The following is a 22,464-nucleotide window of genomic DNA, read 5'->3' on the forward strand; positions in this document are numbered from 1 at the left end:
ACCCTTTGACAGCACCCCAAGGGTCCTTCCTTCCTGATGGGCTAGGCCACCCCGAGTCCTGCCCTTGCCTGTGCAGCACCTGTCAAGCTACAGCTGAGCTGTGTTGCCCTACACCATCTTTTATGTTTTATCTCCAAACCTTACTACCTCTAATAAGTCTTTTTATAAACCTATTCATAAATCTAGCATGTTGCAGACCAGCTTTAGATAGGCTTCATGGGAGGCTGTTCCAGACTCTTGCTGCAACTAGTTGTTTTTCAGGATATTTTACTGCCCACGCTATTCTCTATTCTATTTTAGGCAATCAGCTCACTTGTCTTTCACTCCGCCTGATATTGCCAGAATTTTCATTTTCATGTCTCCTAAGTGTACCCATCAATTTCTGAAATCTTTCCTTTGTATTCTCCCCATGTTGCTTAGTCTACTGTCTTTAGTTTCAAAATTGTCTCTACTGTGTATCTTCTGAAAACAGGCCTGACATGACATTAAGGCTCCTTTCCAATGCTGTGGTATTATGAACAAGCTTTAAAACAGGCTTAAAATGAGGCTTAAAAGACTAAGGAGACTCTTCTGACCTGCTTTCCACCCATACATACCCTAGTGAAAGCGTTATGGCATCGACATCAACTAAACCACTCACTGCCTTTTTTCTATCTCTGCCCCTTTTTCTATAAAGCCCTCCACATACATCCTGCTTTCAACTTTTGTCTGTTGCACCTTAAGGGAGGCCCTTAATATCTAAGTAGTCTTTGAAAAGTTACTAAGGGACATAGCCTGCATTATTGGTTTAAATTACTTATCTAAGAGTTTGCACTGCTATGCTGAAAACAGAGGAATGGCTTAAAATATGTGAGATACATAACACCTGTAAGAGATCTCCACTAAAAGATCTCCTTTCCTTCTATTTCTCACTTTCCTAAACTTGGTTCTAGCATGTTTGGCAGTTGTAGCTAATTTAGCACCATTTCTACATACTGTGATTTTAAATGCTGGATTATGAAGCATACACCATACAGCTGAAAAAGTACTAGTCCCAAACAGAAACTTCATTGCCAAACATAAGGCAGATGACCAGAAAAAAACTTATTTTAAATCAACATATAATTGGTTTATTATTAGAAAATCTAGGTGAAAAGAGAGGTCAGACCTGATGAATTGGGAGTACAAAGCAGAGAACTTGTGTTAGTGGTGACTGAAGAATGTAAATTCAGTACCATACAGACTTATTAGTCAGGGAATAGATGAAGACGTGTATCCCATGTTTTTGCAGTGCCTCCCCTAACAAGACCTGCTAGACCAGAGCCTGTGTAGGTACTTCTGTGTTCATCAGTGCATCAGGGTCTAGGGTCTATGCACAGAACCGGCTTTGTACCTCTTACAGATTTGATCTGCAGCTAAACAACTCATCCATGTTAAACTGCAAACTGACAGCAGCTAGAAGCTTCTAGACCACATGCACCCAGAAACCACAATTGTTTCTTTCCCTCTCCACCCTCCCCCTACATAGTCAGTTTGAAAGTGCACTGAAGCCTGTGTTTGCTTGGGGTTGAAAAGCATGCTCTTTTTCAGGGCAAACCTGTAGATTTCGCAGTGTACGCCCACCTGCTGAAGCAACTACAGGTTTTTTTATTTAGGTTCTTTTGCTACTACTTCCCTCTGGCAATCAGCAGAGCCATCCTAAGGCTGCTGGTGCCATTGTGCACTGTGCGCAGATGCAGCTTTATACTGGCACGGAACAACTCCAGGTTGCATGCAGAGTCAGGACAAATGCAACATGCATACTCACAAAGCAATCTCACATACTGCTGCCAAACCTTCTGCAGCATTTCCAGGGATTCCTTCTGAACTTAGAGGTTTGCATTGCACGGGCCCACATCCTGAGATGGCATTCAGGTTTGGAAAAGCAACTCTGGAAACACAGAACACCAGCCTGCAAACCTCTTTCACCTTCAGTGACTGGTTTTGTTACCGAAGGGTCAAACACCAGGCTGAAGACGCAGAAGGCACGCAACAAGCAGCCGTGTCTTTTCCTCAGCCGCGCAGGGGGCTTGCGCGATCTGGCCGCTGTTGCGCAGCCCCAGCTCTTTTTCGCAGCCGACGGCGCGGAGGAGCGACTGCGGCAGGCAGGAGGGGCCGCTGTGCGGCAGCTCGTCCACCCGTCGGGAAGCGGAAGAGAGGGGAAAGGAAAGTTCAAGAAGGGCCGGGAAGACGCCGCCCGACGCAGGGAGCCTGCAAAGCTGCGCGGGGCGGGCCGGGGAGCTGGTGTTAAATGGCTTGCAGTGCAAGGCTGAATGCACTTAACGCTTTATGCTTTAGTTATTTATGCCCGAAATGATTGACAAGGTCCTGGTCTGATTTTACATCATTGGAAATTGCAAATGATTTGGACAAAAGTAGCATACAGCCCATGAGGTTCGTACAGATGCCCAGACCATAGTCTGCTAATTCCTCTGCACTTGCACTAATGCTCTTCATATTAAGAGGGGGCATTTCTTTTTATTGATGCATCCTCAAATGTTCCAGCTGCAGGTTGAAGCATAAAACTGTGTTACTTACCCCAATGGATTTGACAGGCAGGCCACAGAGCTTTATGTTCTGTGCCCTCAGCACGTCTTCACCTTTCCTGGTCCAGGATAACAACCGTTCTCAAACACGTGGTTTCTAACAGGACACCCAGCCCAGCAAACCAAGGGATGCCCGAGCACCCCGAGCTACAAGCTCGCTGCCCAGGGACCTTGCTTCCGTGCTTGTTTCTACGACCTTTCTTGTGCTCATCCACAAGCGCATGGTGGATGAAAACAAGCCCATGCATCTGCAAAGGACTGCCAATACTGAGGTGGCAGGAAAGTTAGTTTTACTCTAAGCACAGCTTAGCGTAAAACTTCCCCAGGCAAGGAGCAGCAGCTGCTCCTCGCTGCCAAGCCAGGACCCCCTGCACCACCCGCGAGAGGTAGGCACACCTGCCCTGCACGCCCAGCACTGTAAAAACGCGCCTTCCTCCTCGTGAATAAAATCTTCCTCTTCCTCTCCTTCCCGCCCCGCCGCCGCCATGTAACGCTGCCAGGCGGCTGTCTTCCCCCACCGGGCGACGGCTTCTCCGCCCCCAGGGGCGACACGCACTTTCACCCCGGCCCCTGGAATGCCCGGGCACTTTGCGACAGCCCGGCTGCCTCTCTAGAAACTTCTCGGTCCCTCCCTTTCCCCTCCCCTTCCTCCTCCCCCTGACCGGGGGCTGGCGCTGCGGCGAAGGCAAGAGGGAAGGAAGCGCGCAGTGCCCACCCCCGCTGCTCGGAGCCGGAGGTGCAGCGAGACGCCAGCCCTAGCCCTAGCCCGGCGGCAGGCCGGTGCCGACCCCGACCCCGCGAGGCGGCCCTTCCCTGCGCAGCGGTGGCAGCGGCAGGCGGGATGACGGCGGAGGAGATGAAAGCGGACGGGGCTCCCTTGGAGGGGGCGGACATCACCCCCAAGCGCGATGAGGGTGTTCTCAAGGTACCCGGCGGCTGCAGGCGGCCGCTCCCCATCCCCTCGCACACACTCGGAGGCCAGTGTGGAGCAGTCCGCACGCCAGCGAGGGGGGGACGGTCCCTCTTCGCCTGCGAGCAGGCGCACCCCGGGCGCTCTGTCCCCGCGGTGCCCATTTTGCCCTGTGAGGGGAAGGGGACAAGGCCGTTAGTGGGCCCGCCGCCCGGCAGGCTCGCGCAGTCCTGGCGCTTAAATAGTAGCGGCGGCGCGCGGGGAGGGCGGGAGGCCGCCGCGGCCGCGCACGCCTTGCCCGCCCGCCCGCGGGGGCTTCCACGCGGCGGCGGCGTGGGGCTGCCGGCAGCTCCCCGCTCCCGCCCCCCGGCCGGGGCGAGCCGGAGCCCGGGCCGCTCCCTAGGAATCTCCCAGGTCACGGGGGGCTGCGGAGGGGAGAGGCGCTTCTCGTTGCCTTCGGGCTCTTCCTCGGGGCTGGGGTGGGCGAGGGAGGAGGCGGGCCGGGCAGTCCGCATGGCTCGCAGGGTGCGGTTCTGCCCGCACGGCTTGTTTTGGGCGGGGGTCGGGGTCTGCCCCCGCCCCCCAGCACGTGTTCGCGAGAGGGGAATTAAAGATGGTGCTTCGGCAGGGCACGTGCGTTTCGTATACGTTCATAGCTGGTGCAAAGCAGCGCTACGCTGTCTACTTTTGCCTGTCTTTAAGACTCTGAAAATGGGTCTCTCCATCTTGGTACGAGCAGGCTCTCAAAGCTGAGATGGTGCATTGTACACGTGGGCCTGATGTAAATGCACCCCGGCGGCAGGAGCCGGAAAGGCTGCCCGTTGGTTCAGCTTCAGTGGGAAAACTAGCTATTAATAAACTGCAGGTGAGGTAGGGCTGGCCGCGGGCGCGGTTTGTGCCGTGTATTGGGCCAGCCGGTAGCCTGGCTTCTCCCCTTTGTACTGGGAAGCCAGTTGATAAGGGTAGCAGAATTTATACCATGAGGGGGAGTTGCACTGACTTCCTCTGTCAGATATTTCCTATTTCCATATCTCTAGAAATTTCTTCAGTCTCTCTTAAAAACTTAATCATTAGAAATATTTTTTAATCGCGGTGAAACTTCAGAGCTATGGTGTTCAGAAGAAGAAAAGCAGCACTGCAGCAAAGATAGAATTCTGATTTTAACGTTTAGAGTCTTCTGGCTTTAAATTCTGGGTTAGTCATTGAGACGCTGCCCCCAGTTCAGGAAGGGTATCAGGGACTAGACCAAAGATGTGTGGTTGGCTTCTATAGGCTGCTTTCCCATGTTTCCTGCTAACATGTTTTGGTGAGAGTTTGTAATTTTTGCATGGAACACGGTATCAGGTTAGAGCTGCATGGCTGCCCACAAAGCTGCCTGCAGGTCTCCCGCATCTCAGATCCCTGAAAGGCAGTGAGCATCTGCCTACTCCATGCAGTATGCACCTTTTGATGATGGAGAAGCAGGAGGTCTTTTAATTTCTTTTAAAGGAGGGGAGGAGAAAATACTAGCAAAAGAACTGAGGTTGTGAAAACCTCAAAAAAGGTGAGGTTGTGAATTGATAAGGCAAAAGACTATAGAGATCATGAAGTCCAGCCTTCATGGATTTTATTTTTCTAGTAATGGCTGGAGTGCAGAATACACCCGTTGAAATCAGGGTTCTAACTCTAATCTACACCAATTTTATAGTGGTGTCATTGAACTGATTCCAGGAGAGTTTATTTTTATTTGTTCATTAGCTTTGTATCAGAATAGTATCCAGAGGTTTTTACCTGGTACTGCTGAACGTGCTTACACTCTTTCTAGTGTAGATATTTAAGTTTAGAAATAGAAATATTTGCCATCACAATATGAACAGAAAAATCAGGTTTCTCCACCTGAAAGGGAAATGTAAACCTGATGGAAATAGGGTTGCCGTGTTTAGTATATGGAAAAAGTGAAACTTGAGTCTCTTGAAAATTAAATAAATGCAAGAGAATAATATTGTATAAATACTGAAAATGAGATATTCATTACTTTCATGTTGGATAACTTGGTATGGTGCTACAAGGATATGGCATTTTGAAAAGCTTAGTGAATTTCCATTAAATGCAGTTGTTATTTCAAAGCGACTTCAGATTGGCTGCTTTAAAATTACTACTTTGGATGCACTTTTATTTATATATATATATATCAAAGCATGATGTAGTTTAGGTTGGTTACCAGATTGCCTTATCTCTGTGAGAGTGGTTGCTTGAATTTTTGCCTTTCTTGGGGGAGAAATCAATAGATTAGTTCTGTAATGCTAACAACTGCTGTAGCACTGAAGTGGTGCAGGGTACAGGGATGGTGTCCTGTGTGAGGTCAGGCATCCCTTTTCACGCTGAACACTCTCTCCCTAGGAAACTGAGCAGGTAGTATTTTTTTTCCGGGGGGGGTGGTGGGGGTGGTGGTGTGTGTTCTCCTTTTTTTTTTTCCTTTTTTTTCTTTTTTTTTTTTCTTTTATGCATCCAAGGAGATGCTTTCAGTTTAAGAGTCTGACAGAAGCTATTCACATTGCCTTGCTTTGGATGGAGGGTGCTGACATTTCAGTCAGTTGCATGGATGGTGGGAGGCAAAGTAGGAGATTGACAGTGGTTGATTGCAAGAAGGTGAAATTTGGAAAGGAGACTCCCAAGGCTCTGCTTCCTTCAGTGAAAAACATGATTGGTATAGAAGCATTTTTAGAGCTTTTCTTTAAAGGAGAGACAGCAATCCATATAACAAATGTTGACCTTGTATGAACCGTATGTTTTCCAGGTCTCTCTAGACACAAGCAAACAGTCTTCCATTGGTTCCTTTTTGCCTAGCTAAAGTAACTGCAGAACTTTGGCTCAGAGCTAGATGGTTTCAATCAGTCTTGGAGAAAACTAAATTTAAACTTCAGGAATACATTTCAAATGAACACTAGAGAGATTGGCCAATCTTGCTTTTTGTATAGTGTAGATTTAGTTGATACTGGTCTTGCTACTGAGGCTGGGGAACTTCTTGAGAAGAAAATCAAATCCTTGCAGCTGTATGTGAAATCGAGGTGCTGGCAATCTGGGTCAGAGTCGTGGGGAGGCAAAATTAATACAATATAAGAATTCCTAAGTGTTACTGTGTTGGCTGCTACAACTAACCTGCATTGGGGCAAGATTCTTTTAACCTTTGTTAAACTACTCAAGTTAAACCAGACAATCTCGGATTACATGTTAGAATAGACTTTGCATGGAAAGACCAGCTCTCTTTCTTGTTTAAATGCTTTGCCTAGAACACCAAACTCAGGGGTAATGATAGAGTCGTGGCTTGAATAAAGTGTAAAAAACCCCTACTTAATGCTGTACCTGATTAAGTTTCAAGAACATTTTAAATCTTGTTGAAGAAAGGTAAGTGACATTGCTAACTATAGATGCAGAGATCTGTAAGCTGGTGCCAACTGTTGCCAATTAAGTTCTCATATCACAGCAGAGCCATCTTGAGATTCCTGCATTTGCAACACTGCTAATCTGTAGAGGGAATAGTCAATCCATTTTCAGATAACCGAAGTAAACCTGCAAACCCTTTATCTATTTAACATAACGCATGCATCTAAGTAAATGGAATTAATGTCCAATAAGCAGATGTAGTTTTCATCATCTTAATGGTGCTTACTGTTTTCCTCAGGTTGTCAAGAGAGAAGGAAGTGGGACAGAGTCTCCAATGATAGGTGATAAAGTGACCGTCCATTACACAGGATGGCTTCTTGATGGCACAAAATTTGACTCCAGTCTAGACAGGAGAGACAAATTTTCATTTGACTTGGGGAAAGGTAATATCTTGTGTTTGGTATTGATCAGTTTTGGTAATAATTGAGGTGGGATTTCCTCGCATGTGTGGTTCCTTCATGCTAAAGTTGCTTTTTAAACTTGTTTTCAGAGCTTAAGGTTTATTCTTTTAGAATGGCCCAATAAGAATGGTTTTGAGATTTTTTTTTTTGAATGAGAAAACTGTGTAACCCCTTAATGAGGCATGCTGAAGAATTCATGGGCCTCAGATGAAGCATTCCAGGGGAGCAAATTTGCCCTGAAGTGTAGTGATAAAGAGTAGTTAAATAGCCAGAATGTCTATTTTGTTGATTTTTTTTTCTTTTTGGCAGAAGACTCAAACTCAGGAGTACTTAATTGTGACCAGATACTGGGACAGGGTGCACGGTGGCAGCTGTCAGCTGCAGCATGATGAAACATACTCCGTTTTTCCCTAAGTTCCCAAGTTAACCCAAATATGAAGCTTGAAGCAGTGCATCTCTTCATTATCAAAAGTTTTCATTTTTTTGAATGTAGAAGTCCACACATCCTTGTTCCAGCAAGTCTTATTACTCAGCCTGAGTTCTTCCCTGGCAGTTCCATACCTGCTGCTTTTTTATTTGGGAGATAAATTCTGCAGTGTACTGAAATTTGAGATGATCTGAAGTATGCCTATTAATACGAGACCAACAGAAAGGCTGCTTGACTGAGTTGAAAGGAGCAGCAAGTAGGAGAACTTGAATAAGAGATAGGATTTTGTTACTTTAGGTTCCAGCTTCTGTTCACTTGGCTTTAGAAGGAATACTACTTCTCCTACTTTTCCTCCTCTTTCTGTTACAAGTGCATGTAACTTTTAGTTACCACTCGTGCTGCTCTTTGCCAGCAGATAAAGTACAGAGAGAAAAGACTGTTGGTTTGGATCGTTTTCAAAATACGAGCAGGCAATCTCTCACCCTAAGACCTTCCTCTTCGAAGAGTTTATTGTTATTTCCTCGCACTTGAGATTGTGCCAAGTGATTCAGCCCGTGTCTGTGTTCAGATGACTTGTATTCTCTATAGGCAAGGAAATAAGGGGAGGAAAAAGTCACCACACCTAGAATGAAGAAATTTAGCCAAATGTGGGTCTGTAGGTAACTTTATAATTTGATGAGAATTAAAACTGATGTACATAAATCAGAGTGAACACAAGTCTATCATATAATTTGATGAGAATTAAAACTGATGTACATAAATCAGAGTGAACACAAGTCTATCAGTATTTCTGTTCTGTCTTAGCTTTTGTATACTAAAAGTGATAATGCTCGGTTTCACAGCTGAACACGTCTTTGATGTATGCCTAGCAATCATGTGATTGAAATTTGACTTGCATAGGTGAGGTGATCAAAGCATGGGACATTGCTGTGGCAACTATGAAGGTTGGTGAAATCTGTCGGATTACATGTAAACCAGAATATGCCTATGGCTCAGCTGGGAGCCCCCCAAAGATACCTCCCAATGCTACACTGATTTTTGAGGTAAGTGAGAGCCTATCTCTAAAACTGTACAAAACAAAATTCATATGTCATTGTAGAAAATGTGTGGTGTAATATCCTTTCAAAACAGGAATGTTAGGTTTTCTAAAGAGGAAAATATGGTTAGAGTAACGTGGGCAAAATGTAAGAGTTCTAGCCTGGCTGCTACTGATCTGCCATGGCTCAGGTTCCCTTATTTTGGAGTCTTTTAAAGACTTGAATGTCTTCCAGTGATGGTAGTTTTAATTTTACAGTTACAGAATGATTCACTGTAGGAGAGTGTGGGTTGGGGGCATGGAACAGGAGAGGGTGGACTGTCTCAGTGGCGGACTTTGAAGTAGTTGAAAAAATGAAATCTTTAATCCCTTTTCCACTTGTTGAGACTCAAAGTAATAATACTTATGTTAAACATTATGAAGTTTTCAACAACACAAAGAGCAATTAATGTCCTCACTAATATATTTTTCATGCCTTTTTATATTTTCTTTGCAACTTCAGCACAACCTTTGAGCTCTTTGGGGGACAAAAGAGACCGTATAAACTGCTAGAATATAAAGTATATTTGAACAGCTCTACAACTATGAACTCTTGTCTTCTGTGGAGCTAAGCATTTTCATAAGCCTTAAAGTACCATAAGAACAGTTTGGATTCTGGTTGCTTGTTGATTACCAAAGTCTGTCTGTGGATCCAGGCTATGTTGCTTGCCATCATAGAAGGCCGCTTGTACACACTTGGTCCCTGTGACAGATTCAGCGGCCTTGAGTTTGATGCCTGAGTAACACTGGTTTTACAATTCATACAGACAGTTGGTCTCCTCTGAGGTGAACTGTATGTCTCGGTGAGCATGGAGACAATTAGCATGGGTATTTCTTAAGCTCACCAGCAGAGGACAGAGCAGTTGTCTGTTGTGCATTATTTCAGTAGGGAGTGTGGTTGCTCAGAATGCTGAAACTCATGTTTGATTTTTTTCATAGAGGATGATATTAAAGCTGTTCCTGGAGCATGCTCTGACAAACAGTCAAAACTGTTTTGGGAGGATAGATCTTTCTTACTGTTGAAACAGTTCAGTTTTCCAAGAAATACTTTACTTGCACCTGAGAGAAGGCAGATGGACTCTTTTTAAGTGTGATTTTTAAAATTACTTTGCTCTAAAATACTTAATCAATGGATTGGACTCCTACATTGGGGGCATAAGGAAAGTTTTTAAGCTCTGATGATTGCTCTGAGATTGAATGTTTTATCTAATGTCTGAGGTGAAAATAGCTCATGGAGACTCAAAGCCTATTTAGATTTTAATGGAAACAATCTGTTAAGGAAGGGTAAATTAAACATAGTTGGATATTGTATTTGTATTAGATTTGGATAGAGTATTTGCATTTCTTTTTTCTATGAACTTGTGAATTAAAGATGTATTTTGTGTGGAAGGATTCAAAAAATACTTCCAGCAGATAGTATCCTAGGCCATTAAAGGGATGAGGACTTACTCATTTCATGTGCATTAAAATTATTGTCATTATTTCTGCAGTTGACTGTTGAAAAATAATAATCTTGTAAAGCTCTTCTTCAACAGCATTTTTTTAATATATAAATCTGAAGATAGTTATGGTTTATATTGTATCAAACTACACATGCTGGAATGCTGTATGCTTTGCATGTATGCAGGTGATACTAAGTGTAATATAGGGCAGGATTGAAGGGGGAGATAAAAACACTAACGCATATTTACTGTGTTCTGACCTGATGATTCACATGCAAACTCTAATACCTTTTTCTGCTCACCTCATTTTGGTTGAGGGAAAGGAAGAACAAACAGAACTTCAGTGTAGCAGTTGTTGAAGATGTTCAGCTTCTCTGCTTTTTTTTCACGCAGTGTTTCAAAGCTCAAGACCTTCTACCTCAGCAGCATAATAAAGCATTCTTAAGGCTTGGCACTAGTATATAGGATGCTACGTCTTTGTCCTGCAAGAAGAGATAATACCTAACGTTTTAATAAATAAAAGCATTAATTGCAGCATGGGATTTGTTTCATCAGAGTACTACTGAGTCTGATAGAGTCATCCAGATGTTTCAATTCCCCCTATGTTTGTCTTAATGATGCCACTCTGACCTCTCCATCTTTTAGGTACTGTTTAGATACAAGTAGTGTTTCATTCAAGACGCTTTATATCCCCTAATGCCTGCCTGAGCAGTAATGTTAGAGGAGAAAAGGGAGAAAGAAAAGCACTGGAGCTGCCTATGATGGTTTTGTGCTTCCCTAACAAAGTGGCCTGCAGATGACTGGCTACAACAAATAAGCAGTGCTGGGTGTGTCCTGAATTAGGAGGGTGGGATGGAACTTAAATCCAGAAAGTTTTACTAAGTTTTATTAGGTAGGAGTAATTTCTGACTAGTATGACTCTTGGGCACTTAAAATCTCTTTGAGTTTCCACTTTAGTCTTGCTCCTATGTTTCCTTCTTATTTAGGTCAGCACAGTTCTTTTCCAAGTGCCATCACCATACCAGAATTCTGTATGTGTTACCTTAAAAAGGACCCTCTAAAACTTACATTAAAATATTTTGTAGCTGTGTCGTCACCACATCAGCATTTGGTTATGACCTGAAATAATGGATGTCTTATGGTTTGTTTTGGGTTTTTTTTTCTTCCTCATGATTGCTTTTGCTGACCAATATAGATAGATTCTTCCACAGAATACTGTTGTTCAGGTAAAATAAAAACAAATGGGGAAACCTGTATGGTCATCAGTGGGATGCTCTGGAGTAACTTAGCTTGTTTCAGACAGACTGAAGAGAAGGAAGACGACCAGAATATTACTTGTTATTAGGTATCCATCAAAATACAGAGTGGCAGTACTCCTTGTGCTGGTGAATATTCAATTTCTTTTGCATTCCAGGTGTCTTTAAGTCCAGTGTCATGAACCTCCACAGCATTAGCCTTGAACTCTGTTATCTTTTTTTCTTTTCAAATGTCTAATATCTTACAGGACATAAGACTGTGGCTTTCTAAACAGCTACAGTTTCAAAGATCTCTGGAGAACAAATTCTGTGAGTTACCGAATTGATGTGATGAGAATAAATGCAAGGCTTTTCTTCCCTCAACAGATAGAACTTTTTGAGTTCAAGGGGGAGGACCTCACTGATGATGAGGACGGTGGCATCATCCGAAGAATCCATAAAAAAGGGGAAGGCTACTCCAAGCCCAACGAGGGTGCGCTTGTAGAGAGTAAGTATGTTACACAAAGAGTACATGGGTTTACCATGTGGGAGGGCACAACCTTTTCCCAATCTGCGCCTCCCTGCCCTGAGGGAAGGGAATATATGGCTTCTCTTTCCTTTACCAGGTAACTTAACAACCTAGAGTAAGCTTTCATTCTCTTATTTCTAGCAAGGTTTACATTTTCCAGCAGCATCTGTGTTCCTCAGGGATACTGAATCTGATAAAGTGCTTATCAGATCACAAAGGTTGATGAGTCTAGTAAAGTATTTCCATTTGCTGAGGAGCAAGAGGGGAAGTAATTCTGGCACTTGCTGGAATAGAAAAAAAATTATAGATTAACGGAAAAAAAAAGGGGGGGGTTTATTAAGTTTAGCAGCAGCAGTTCTATTTGCTGCTAGTAGCCGCCATGCATAGGGAGCTGTTAGACTGTTTAGGAGGAGGCTTTGGCACTTGCTATACTACCTGTGCTACCTGCCCCATACCATACATAGATATCTTCTGATTTTTCTCTGGGTTGTTCTGTTTTTTGTTACCAGTCCAGTTTGAAGGCCGATACGGAGATCGTGTTTTTGACAGACGGGAATTGCGGTTTGAGATTGGAGAAGGTGACAACTATGATCTTCCTCATGGTCTGGAGAAAGCAATTCAAAAAATGGAGAAATCTGAGGAATCCGTGTTCTATCTCAAACCCAAGTATGCTGTTTCTGATCTTTTGATACTTGAAAGGCTTATGTTAAGCATCTGGCAAGAATTACGTGTTTTGTTAGCTTTCAGCTTTTTAAAGTGCTGTAGTAAAAACTTGGATCAGCCCCATAAGTTTAATGTATGAGAAGTATGAAGCGAAGATCGCTTTGCCACTAGGTTGTGAAGTAATAGCACTCAAAAAAAAATTTACTTAAATCTCTGTAGTGTTGATCTCAGTGAATATTAAAAAAAATTGTTGCTTTTTTTAACTTACATTTCTGTGGTCCCTCTTAACGATGTGGTACTTACTGTACAGCAGTGCTTATACCTAAAGAACAATCTCAGAATAGGAAAAGAGCTGCTGAGCAGTCTGGTGTGACCAGATAGCTAGTGCTTTGGTGTTATGGAATGTTTTTGTTTGTTTCTTTTCCTCCCCCCACCACCGCAATCTTACAGCTATGGTTTTGGAAGTGCTGGGAAGGAGAAATTTCAGATCCCTCCAGATGCAGAGCTACAGTACGACGTGAAACTCAAAAGCTTTGAAAAGGTAACAAGAAGGGATGAAGTCCCAAAGAGATTGGGATGTGGGGGAAGAAGTGTGAGTGCAACTTGATCAAGGATGATGGAGTCCTTGAATGTTAATCTGAAATAGGGAAGCCACTGTTGTCAGAGATGATGACACACTGGGAGCTCTTGGCTGAAATTGTTACTGTATCCCTGTCCATTGCTGTCAGTGTCTCTCCTGCTCTAACCCAGTTTCCAGTAGCAGTGCAAAACACTGCTTTGCCAAACCTATCTCTACCATACTGTTACTGGGAAGCAGCATAGCTGCTTGGTTTTCCCAGAAATTGTATCATTGACTTGAGCTGTTCCTTTTTGGGTAGGCTAAGGAGTCTTGGGAAATGAACACAGATGAGAAGCTCGAACAAAGCTGCATTGTGAAGGAGAGAGGCACTCAGTACTTCAAGGTAAATTGTCATCCCCAAGTGGTAGTAGCATTTCTTAGTCCATGTCATGAGCTGATAATGATGATTACAGTTTCTGTAGTTTGAGTGGTGTTCATGGTATTCTCTGTGACATTTTATGGGGAGCACTGGAGGGGAAGGTGTCTTTAAAAAAAAAAAAAGCCTCGGGGTGGAATATCCAAAGAACTAACAGGGAGTTAGTTCTCTGTCAGAGCTGTTTGCTGTACCTGCAGATAATTTGGGGGCATACATTGAATAGTAGCGAGGTTACAGTATTTAAGTTCCTGCTATGGGATAGTGCTGTCAATGAACAACATTCATTTGAGTAGAGATGTGTGGAGAAGCTGTTTCAAATTATTTGACCAGCTAAAGGCAGACTTTCCTGTTATCTTCATGACAGAGCAGTAGTTGTGCTGTTTGGAAAATGCCCAATCTTCCTTGTTCTGTATCAAAAGTTGAATATAAGGTGGGAGTTCACAGTGAAGTATCAATGCTGGCCTACACCCCTGGCTGTAGTGGGGGAACCAGTAGGTATTCCTAAAGATTTTCTGATCCTATCCAGGAATGGCTTTCAGAACTAGTATATTTTTAGTGATAAAAGCTATTTTCTGATTACTACAAATTATTTTTTTCAGATCCATGTAAGCAGAAGGGGCAAGAGGGAGATAAAAATTACTGTGATGAGCTGTGTGATAATCAAACTGCTTTGTTTACAGGAGGGGAAATACAAACGGGCAGCGTTACAGTATAAGAAGATTGTGTCATGGCTGGAGCATGAATCAGGACTCTCTGAGGAGGAGGATACAAAAGCCAAAAGCTTGAGGCTTGCTGCCCACCTTAATCTAGCTATGTGCCATCTCAAGCTGAAGGAATACTCCCAGGCTTTGGAGAACTGCAACAAGGTAGTAAGAGTTTGTTTATTCTTAAGCTGCACAAGCAATCTGACATTTTCTCTAGCTTTTAACAATTTGAGGGATACCAGGCCACATGGTGTTTGACCTTTTTTATCAGCTGGCAGTTGGGTAGTACTGAATACACAATGTAAAAATACCCAACAAGTTGTTTCCATAATTATTGTCCTTTTAATATCTTTTACTAACTTGCTGCTACATTGAGAATATTCTAGTATTTAGAAATCAGAAACACTGAGATGTGGTGAAGGTGGTCATGTTGACAAAGGTCATTCAAAGAGGTGGAATAGAGCCAGGACTAAATCTTAGACTTGCTGGTTCTCTGTCAAATAGCCTACTAGATTCAGTCCTCTTTGTACTTCTACTATATTCAGCGCATCTTATTAGTAAGCCCTGACAAGACTCAAAATGTACATCAGAAGGTACAGTTTCTAGCAGTTTCTGGTGTTCTAACTGCATACATATTATTTAAAAAGAAAAACTGTTCTTGAATGTGGTTTCATTTTTTAATGTAGGCTCTCGAATTGGATAGCAACAATGAAAAAGGCCTCTTCCGGCGTGGAGAAGCACACTTGGCTGTCAATGACTTTGAATTGGCCCGGGGAGATTTCCAGAAAGTGATACAACTTTATCCAAGTAACAAAGCTGCCAAAGTGCAATTGGTAACTTGTCAGCAAAAAATACGGGAGCAGCATGAGAAAGAGAAAAAGATGTATGCCAACATGTTCCAAAGGCTTGCAGACAAAGACTTAAAAGTAAGTAACACTACTCCAGAAGACTACAAGAGATGGTGTCATGTGTTAGACAAGAAGTAGTGGTTTAGGTATTCAGCTTTTTACTACAGATAAATATAGTGGGAGGACACTCAGGTAGCTTCCTCTGGAGGAAGAAACTGGAAATAGTCAACAGTCAAACTGATTAGGCCATCTTGTTTGAACAAGACAACTAGCAGTACCAAGCATTGCACAGAATGCTTTTACTTATTTCAACTGATTTTGCAACAGACCAGTGTTAATCAGAAAGCCATTGAAGTGATGAGATGCAAACATGATAATGTTCAAGAACTGAAAAAGTGCCCATTCACCTTGAACTGATCGTTATAAAGAACAATCTGTTCTGGTGCCTGGATGGCCCATCTACTGACACCTTATGCCTGTCATACAGATGGTGCTGAGCACCATCTTGCTTCTTGTGGAGACATTAAGATGTGGTTGATGCTCTTCCATCTCAGATGTCACAGATTGATTATGAAGTGTCCGAATTCAGACTCTCAAAAGATTCATTATTCTACTGTGTGGATGGTTTTCCTGCTAAGCTTTCATTAGCAGTTAATAATGGTAATATTTGAGTACAGGTTATAACAAGGTTGTATCAGCTAGTAAGAAACATTCAAAATTACGGGTGAGGATCACATATTCTAAGAAAATGTTCTGTTTTCCTTAAATCTGATGGTCCATAAGGACTAGGTAAACCTGTAACTTCCAAGACAGATCTAGGATTTATATCAGCCTCAACTTTCTTGTAACGTTGGGGAGTGCAGAAGCTTGCGTATTGTGAGATTATTTTCACAGATTTTTGTGTCCACCTTCCCAGAATATGCATGCAGAACCCAAAAACCTGATATGTCAGTTTACTGTGGTTAACTCTGTGAGTCTGTCCAGGCGCCCACTGTCCTCAGATAAGTGTATCCTGACAATTCAGCCATCTCAGACTGTGAGCTGACAATTTCTTATGTGAAACACTTCACAAACATCTTTTTCTCCCCTTCCCCAGTCTCTCAAAATGAGATATGTCTGAAATCAGTGTATCTCCCAGAGACAATGGGAGATGTATTCCATTCTTCATCCCTAACTCTGCTAAAGTAGTTATATAATAAGCATAGGGTTCACCCTTAGCTGGATGGTAGAGTGGGCAAGCTGTTCTGTTTGAGGCTTTTTGGTTGTGGGGTTTGGGGTTTTTGTTGTGTGTGGGGGAGGAGTTTGTTTTTGCTCTTGAAAGAGTAGCAGTAGTTCTGTGGATTTGGTCCTGCTTCTCATGGAGGAGTGTAAACAAACACATAAATGTAGACTCCTCACTGATTCTGCAAAGAAAATGTCATTGATCATGCAGTTACGTATCTGACTCTAAAGCAGCCCGGTGTCAACAGTCCTTGCTTATTGGAGCCTGGAAGAATGTATTCTGTCCTTTTAGATATTTTCTTGTATAGCCATGCAGTACCTTAATTTTTGGTAGGCTTTAATGAAAAATCTCAGGAAGATAAAGTTACAGAAACCAACCGGAATTATTTCACTGCTGGGCATCTTCATTTCTGAAATAGCAGGTTTTAATTGCCAGCTGTCAGACTCTGCTGTGCAGGTTCCTTTCAGCTAGCACAGCTGCTGGGAATCTGGCTTCCTCCAGTAGGTGTGGGACACAGCAAGGTCTGCTGCTCAGAGAGGAAGAGTGGGTTGCTGAAACAAGCTATACCCACTAAAAGTACAAAAGGGATACCTTTGTGCTTTTCAAAATGGACACCTCAGCCCCTAAGACAGATGGTTGGTGTAGTTGTATTCGTGGCAAAAGACAGTCTTTGTGTTGCAGGCTGTTTGGGATACTGCAAATACATGGCACTTAGTTCCAGTTTTCCCATCTACTGGATAGAATCAGATTAGAGTCATAGAATCGTTTAGGTTGGAAAAGACCCTTAAGATCATCAAGTCCAACCACTAACCTAGCACTACTAAGTCCACCACTACACCATGTCCCTAAGCACCACATCTACATGTTTTTTAAATACCTCCAGGGATGGTGACTCAACAACTTCCCTGGGCAGCCTGTTCCAGTGCTTGACAACCCTTTTGGTGAAGAAATTTTTCCTAATATCCAATCTAAACCTCTCCTGGCACAACCTGAGGCCATTTGCTCTTGTCCTATCACTTGTAGCTTGGGAGAAGAGACCAACACCCACCTGGCTGCAACCTCCTTTCAGGTAGTTATAGAGAGTGATAAGGTCTTCTCTCAGCCTCCTTTTCTCCAGGCTAAACAACCCCAGTTCCCTCAGCCACTTCTCATAAGACTTGTGCTCTAGACCCTTCACCAGCTTCATTGTCCTTCTTTGGACATGCTCCAGCACCTCAGTGTCTTTCTGGTAGTGAGGGGCCCAAAACTGAACACAGTACTCGAGGTGCAGCCTCACCAGTGCTGAGTACAGGGGCACAATCCTGTCCCTAGTCCTGCTGGCCATGCTATTTCTGATACATGCCAGGATGCTATTGGCCTGGTCGATTCTTTCAGTAGTTAGATGATCTTGGGAATGTGCATGTTCTTACATTGTTTTTTGTCGGAGACATCTGGCCTACTTCAAATTGATGTGCTCTTATATGAAAAGGAATTGATGGAACATGGAACTGTAAACAAAGGATGCTTACTTCCTGGGTCAGTCTTGGGGATTTTTCTTGCAAGAAAACACGTTTTCCTATTAATTAATTAATCATGTTGTTTTACTCTGGCTCCCACTGTTTCTGTTAGTGCTGGTGGGAGAAGTTCAAGAGTTCTGGAGAAGAGGCTTTGTTTACCAAATGTCTTCTGATTGCTAAGGTGGCAGCTTGGACTATAGTTCTGAAATTCCTGACATCTGCATATCTTATGGTCTGTTGAAGATTGACAGCCACTCTTGCATCAGTTATTTTCATGAATTTGAATAGATCACATAAAAATTCAGACTTTAAAGAGGTTGAGGATGTTTTATCACCTTACCTTAAGCCCAGGATTGCTAGCTAAAATTTTCTGTGGAGAGAATTCACTCTTGTGTGCTTCACAAAACACTTCTAAGGATGAAAGGTTGACCTTTGATGCCTGAATGGCCTTGTTTTCTTGTTTCAGTTAAGTTGATGTAAATCTTTAGTTTAAGGATTCTGCCCCTTTTCCCCCCCTCCTGTTCCCCTCCCTCAACAGTGGAAGCTTATGTCCTTGCTTGTTCTTGTCTGATTCTCATCTAACCTCATAATAAAATAGAGGGTGCTAGGCTGACAGGTGGAATAGCAATTTCACTGCACTGTCTTTTGAGATGAGCAGGACAAGACACTTCTACCTCCCTTTACTGTGTTTGAAAACTGTTTCAAGGCCAGGATGTGCTGGTTATGTCCTACTGTAAAAACTGACCTCAGACCCTTACCACATGGTGCTCTGCCTTCCACATCTTTTTATGTGGACTGGAAGATGCAGCAAGGAGAGGGCTTTTAGAGCAACCACCTTCTCAGATCAGATTTTCTCCCAGCTAAGCTCTTACAGAGGGCATCCAGGTGACTACTGTCAAGTTGAAATCACTCTTCATGAAACTAGTTGTCCAGTAAAGATATGAAGAAATATCTTAAGTCCAAGTGTGTGTCATACAAGTTGGGGGTAGGGTATGGGAACTGCTGAAATTGAATCACATGGAAATTGAAGCAGGATGAAAGCAGTTCTGTGCAGAAGTTGCCTAAATAAAATTCAGTTTGTGGGAGAACACTTTCTTAAAGCATTATGTGGCAAGTGTGTGTATGACATGTTATGAATCATAACCATCTAACACCAGTATTATTTCTGAGCCACCTCTAAACCACTTCGGGTTTCTTAGATGCACAAAAATGCAAAGAAATTGTTGATTTCTCTTGGCTGAAAGTCCTAATTCAGTTTTAATTCAGTCTTGCAGGGAGACCAGGTATCATAGTGATAAGAATCAGATAGTGTTTGTGGTATTGTTTGCAAGTGTTAGCAATTTTGTGTAACAAAGGAATATATTTTCTTTCTCTCTCTATTTAGTCAGCTGCTACCCTTCAAACCAGCCACACTGAAGATGCAGAAATGAAAGATGAGCGGAATGGAGTTGAAGAGAAATTGGAAGTTAACGCAGAAGCATAAAAACAAACCCTATTCCATTAGTTTTGTAAATGAAAGAATTTCCAGTGAATTAGACCTTTATTTTTCTACCTGGTTGTACAGTGGCTTCAGGGGAGCAGAGGCTGAAGCCACCATGCCACAGTCAGTTACAGCTTTATATGTCTGTGAAGCTGAGTGGCAGCATAAATCTGGTTTAATCCTAGGGACTTTATTTATTCATTCAGCCTCTGTTACTGTTTGGGTTCTGTCTGGATTTACTCTGCTTGGCTTATTTGCATTTTGCCATTGATGTTTGTCTCTTTCTGGTTCTGGCTCACTTCAGTCCCAGGTTCTGCTACCTAAATTTATTTCCTTGATTTCTTTCAAGTAATTGGCCTTTTCCAGGAGTCCTCACATGAGACTTGAGAACAAATTGGCACTCCCAGTTCTTCTGCCTTGGCATTGCCCCCTCCCCCTGTTCAGTAGGGACAGTTCCCACCTACATTAAGTTTTGTAACCTTCCTTGTATGCCTCCTCTTTGCAAATTGCTGAAGGTGAAGACTGTGAAGTCACAGCTTAAGTAATAAAGCTCCAATTAAACTCAAGAAAACAGAACTTTTCGTGGGTTTTTATTGGAATTTGCACAGAATTAAGAGAATTTACTGTCCTTCGATCATTCAGTGTTTTCTCATCCATGTAGTTGTAGAGTAGCCACAGTATTCAATTATTTTTCTGTGTTTGTTCATTGCCGTAGAAAGTTCCCACAGTAATTGATATGGTATTTACCCATATATTTGCAAAAGGAAAAAAAAATGTTGCTGAAATTGTATAAAAAGTGTATAACTTATGCATAGAGCTTATTTTCTGTTCATATTGCTACCTTCCTCTTCACCCTCTACACTGTAAAATTGGACCAGAAAAAAAACCATCATTTATTTACACCTGAAAGTGACTGGCTTTGAAGAGAAAATAAGTGATAATGGTTTAACACATTACAAATACCTCTAATTCCTAATGAACTGCAAATGTCTGAGTGATTCTAATGTCTGCTTATCCCCATCTCACAAGAAAGCTATTGCTTGATATTCTGCTTCTTCCTGCCGTATGTTGTGTGTCTTATTTGGGGGTGGGTGTGCTTTTGGGGTTTGTGTGGGCTTTTTATTGGGGTGGGTTTTTTTGTTTGCAGGCATGGAACATAGTACTCAAACTTGCCTTCTCTGTTTATCCTGTCTTATGGTGTGTTAAACTTGGCATCTCCACTGTTCTGTTCTGAGACTCTAGCAGCAGGGACACTTTTTTGCCTGCTCTTGCAGGAGGAAGGTTGATAATGTGTTCCTTGCAGATACAAAAATGGATTTTTTGCAGTGAGAAGAATGTCTTTCCATAGCATGGGATGGGCTGGAATTGTGCATATATTGCAGAGATCCCTGTTTTAACATGAATGACCTCTGAAATCTTAGCTTGAATTTCTGGTCTCCATTGCTGAGACAGAAGTACTGTATAAGCATGTATTCATGGGGTTCTCATGGGCCAGGAGGTTGCCAGTACCTGCCCCTGCAGGAGTGCCAGCTGCATTGCCAAACTGTCCCCAAAGCAGTAAGGCCTGCTTGGCATGCTGTATGCTGTCCGGCCCCCAGGCCTGAGACAAGAACTGCTCTCTGTATGGTGTAGCAATGCCCTGAGCTTCAGTGGGCTGGGGGAGGGATAGGAGAAGAGGTAGGCTTAGTGTGCTTGGTAGGTCATCACACTTAAGGAAATGTCAATTGGATTTGCTTAGCAAAATCTTGGCTTTAGATATCTAATGTGAGTGCTTTTCATGAGTTCTGGCTCAGTAGTATCTGCCCTGTGTAAGTAAAAACTTTCACCTTCTACCGAAGCTCGACTACCCCCAAAGAGGGGGGAATGTTAGTTTACCACAAGGTGTGAAGAATGTCTGTCAACTGAAGTTACAAGAGGGGACTTCCAGACACAGAAGAACCGTAAGGGGAGCAGGAATGTCAAGCAAGAGTTCCTTTTTTCCAGCAAAGAAATAGCTTGATTTGTTGGGAATTACTGGAAATATGAGCCCCTGTGGCTGAAACTGTTGTGAAAGTAAGCATAGGGCCAAGTCCTAATGATAAATTTCTAATTCTTGAATAACACTTTTGAAAATCTCCCACAGGGGATGACAGTCCTTCAATGTGTTTTTGAAAGCAAAAAGATTATAGAGCGTCTATCGCAGAGTCAGTGGTGGATATGTTAAGTGTGAGCAGTCTTGAAAGTACCCTTTTGCCCTCATTGTTACTATTACCAACTGAAATGTTTAAGAATGTAAATCTACTAAGGACACTAAATGTGCTCTTCAGGCAGCTGAACAGAGGTTCTATGCTGTCCTTAAAAATGGGTCTAGTTGCCAGCAGAAGATGGCATACTAGTGTTTATAAGTGAGGTCATGCATGTAAACTTCAAATATAAACTATTTGTTATGTCCTTATAGAAAAATGCTTAAAATAAACAATTACAGTACTGACTTTGTAAACCACACCCCTGTGTCTCTCAATTTATAAATCCTTCTTGTAATAGTTGTACAGTATCTTTGAAACGAGAAGTGTCCTGATTGACTATCCACCTGTGAAAGTACAAACAACTGATCTTTACCCAAGCCCCAGCAGAAGCAGGAGGGAACCGCTCGGGGCTGTCGGATGTGGGACCGTGCCCTCAGATCTGACCAGGAATTGAGCGGCTCGTTTGCAGAATGCAGTAGGGAAGCGGTTTTGCTGTTAGGACGAGCTGGATGATGTAAAACGGCAACCAGGCTCCCGGCCGTGGGCGTGGGGCTGTCGCAGAGCCTGCGCCCTGGCAAGCCGTCACTCGCCCGCTGCTCCCGCTTGGCAAGCAGCGGCGAGACCGAGTAACGGGGACAGCGGTCGGGCTCTCGCTCTGCCGGAGGGACGCGCAGCGGGGCGGGCGGGCGGCAGAGCGGCCGCGGGCCCAGCTGCCCAAACCGAAAAGGCGCGTTTCCAAAGCCGGAGCGTGAGGCTGAGCTGGCCCTCCCCCTCACCCCGGCCTTCGCGGCTGCCGGACGCTGCCGCGCTGAACGCTCGCGGCTG

General features: G+C 43.3%; 2 protein-coding genes across 13 annotated transcripts in view; one reads left to right on the forward strand and one right to left on the reverse strand.

The window, feature by feature from the left end:
• Window positions 1–3,159, reverse strand: part of LOC129204426 (TRPM8 channel-associated factor 2-like) — a 29,679-nt gene extending 26,520 nt beyond the window's left edge. For 4 of the 12 annotated variants that reach the window (XM_054820488.1, XM_054820419.1, XM_054820477.1 and 1 more), the window contains exon 1: window positions 1,787–2,125. In XM_054820488.1, coding sequence (XP_054676463.1) covers window positions 1,787–1,826 — 40 coding nt within the window. In that variant the 5' untranslated portion in view covers window positions 1,827–2,125. Of the gene's footprint in view, window positions 1–1,786; window positions 2,126–2,556 lie in introns of those variants that run through there. The other 8 variants (XM_054820466.1, XM_054820452.1, XM_054820446.1 and 5 more) reach the window with 6 other exon arrangements.
• A 70-nt stretch (window positions 3,160–3,229) lies between these two features.
• FKBP4 (FKBP prolyl isomerase 4) lies at window positions 3,230–21,896 on the forward strand. Its single transcript, XM_054833548.1, has 10 exons — window positions 3,230–3,489; window positions 7,136–7,280; window positions 8,626–8,768; window positions 11,865–11,985; window positions 12,516–12,672; window positions 13,120–13,210; window positions 13,548–13,631; window positions 14,345–14,530; window positions 15,055–15,294; window positions 19,319–21,896. Exons 1-10 carry the CDS (start codon window positions 3,406–3,408, stop codon window positions 19,415–19,417), a joined length of 1,350 nt encoding a protein of 449 aa, XP_054689523.1. The 5' UTR covers window positions 3,230–3,405; the 3' UTR covers window positions 19,418–21,896.
• The last annotated feature ends 568 nt before the right edge of the window (window positions 21,897–22,464 follow it).

Source organism: Grus americana, chromosome 1 (genome assembly GCF_028858705.1).
Source record: "Grus americana isolate bGruAme1 chromosome 1, bGruAme1.mat, whole genome shotgun sequence".
NCBI classification, from domain to species: Eukaryota; Metazoa; Chordata; class Aves; order Gruiformes; family Gruidae; genus Grus; species Grus americana.

Excerpts from the sequence above, each read along its gene's own strand:
- FKBP4 (XM_054833548.1), top strand. The coding sequence starts at position 3,406 with ATGACGGCGGAGGAGATGAAAGCGGACGGGGCTCCCTTGGAGGGGGCG. Across the intron at positions 3,490-7,135 it reads GCGATGAGGGTGTTCTCAAG|GTTGTCAAGAGAGAAGGAAG; the intron begins GTACCCGGCGGC and ends TGTTTTCCTCAG. Across the intron at positions 13,211-13,547 it reads AACTCAAAAGCTTTGAAAAG|GCTAAGGAGTCTTGGGAAAT; the intron begins GTAACAAGAAGG and ends CTTTTTGGGTAG.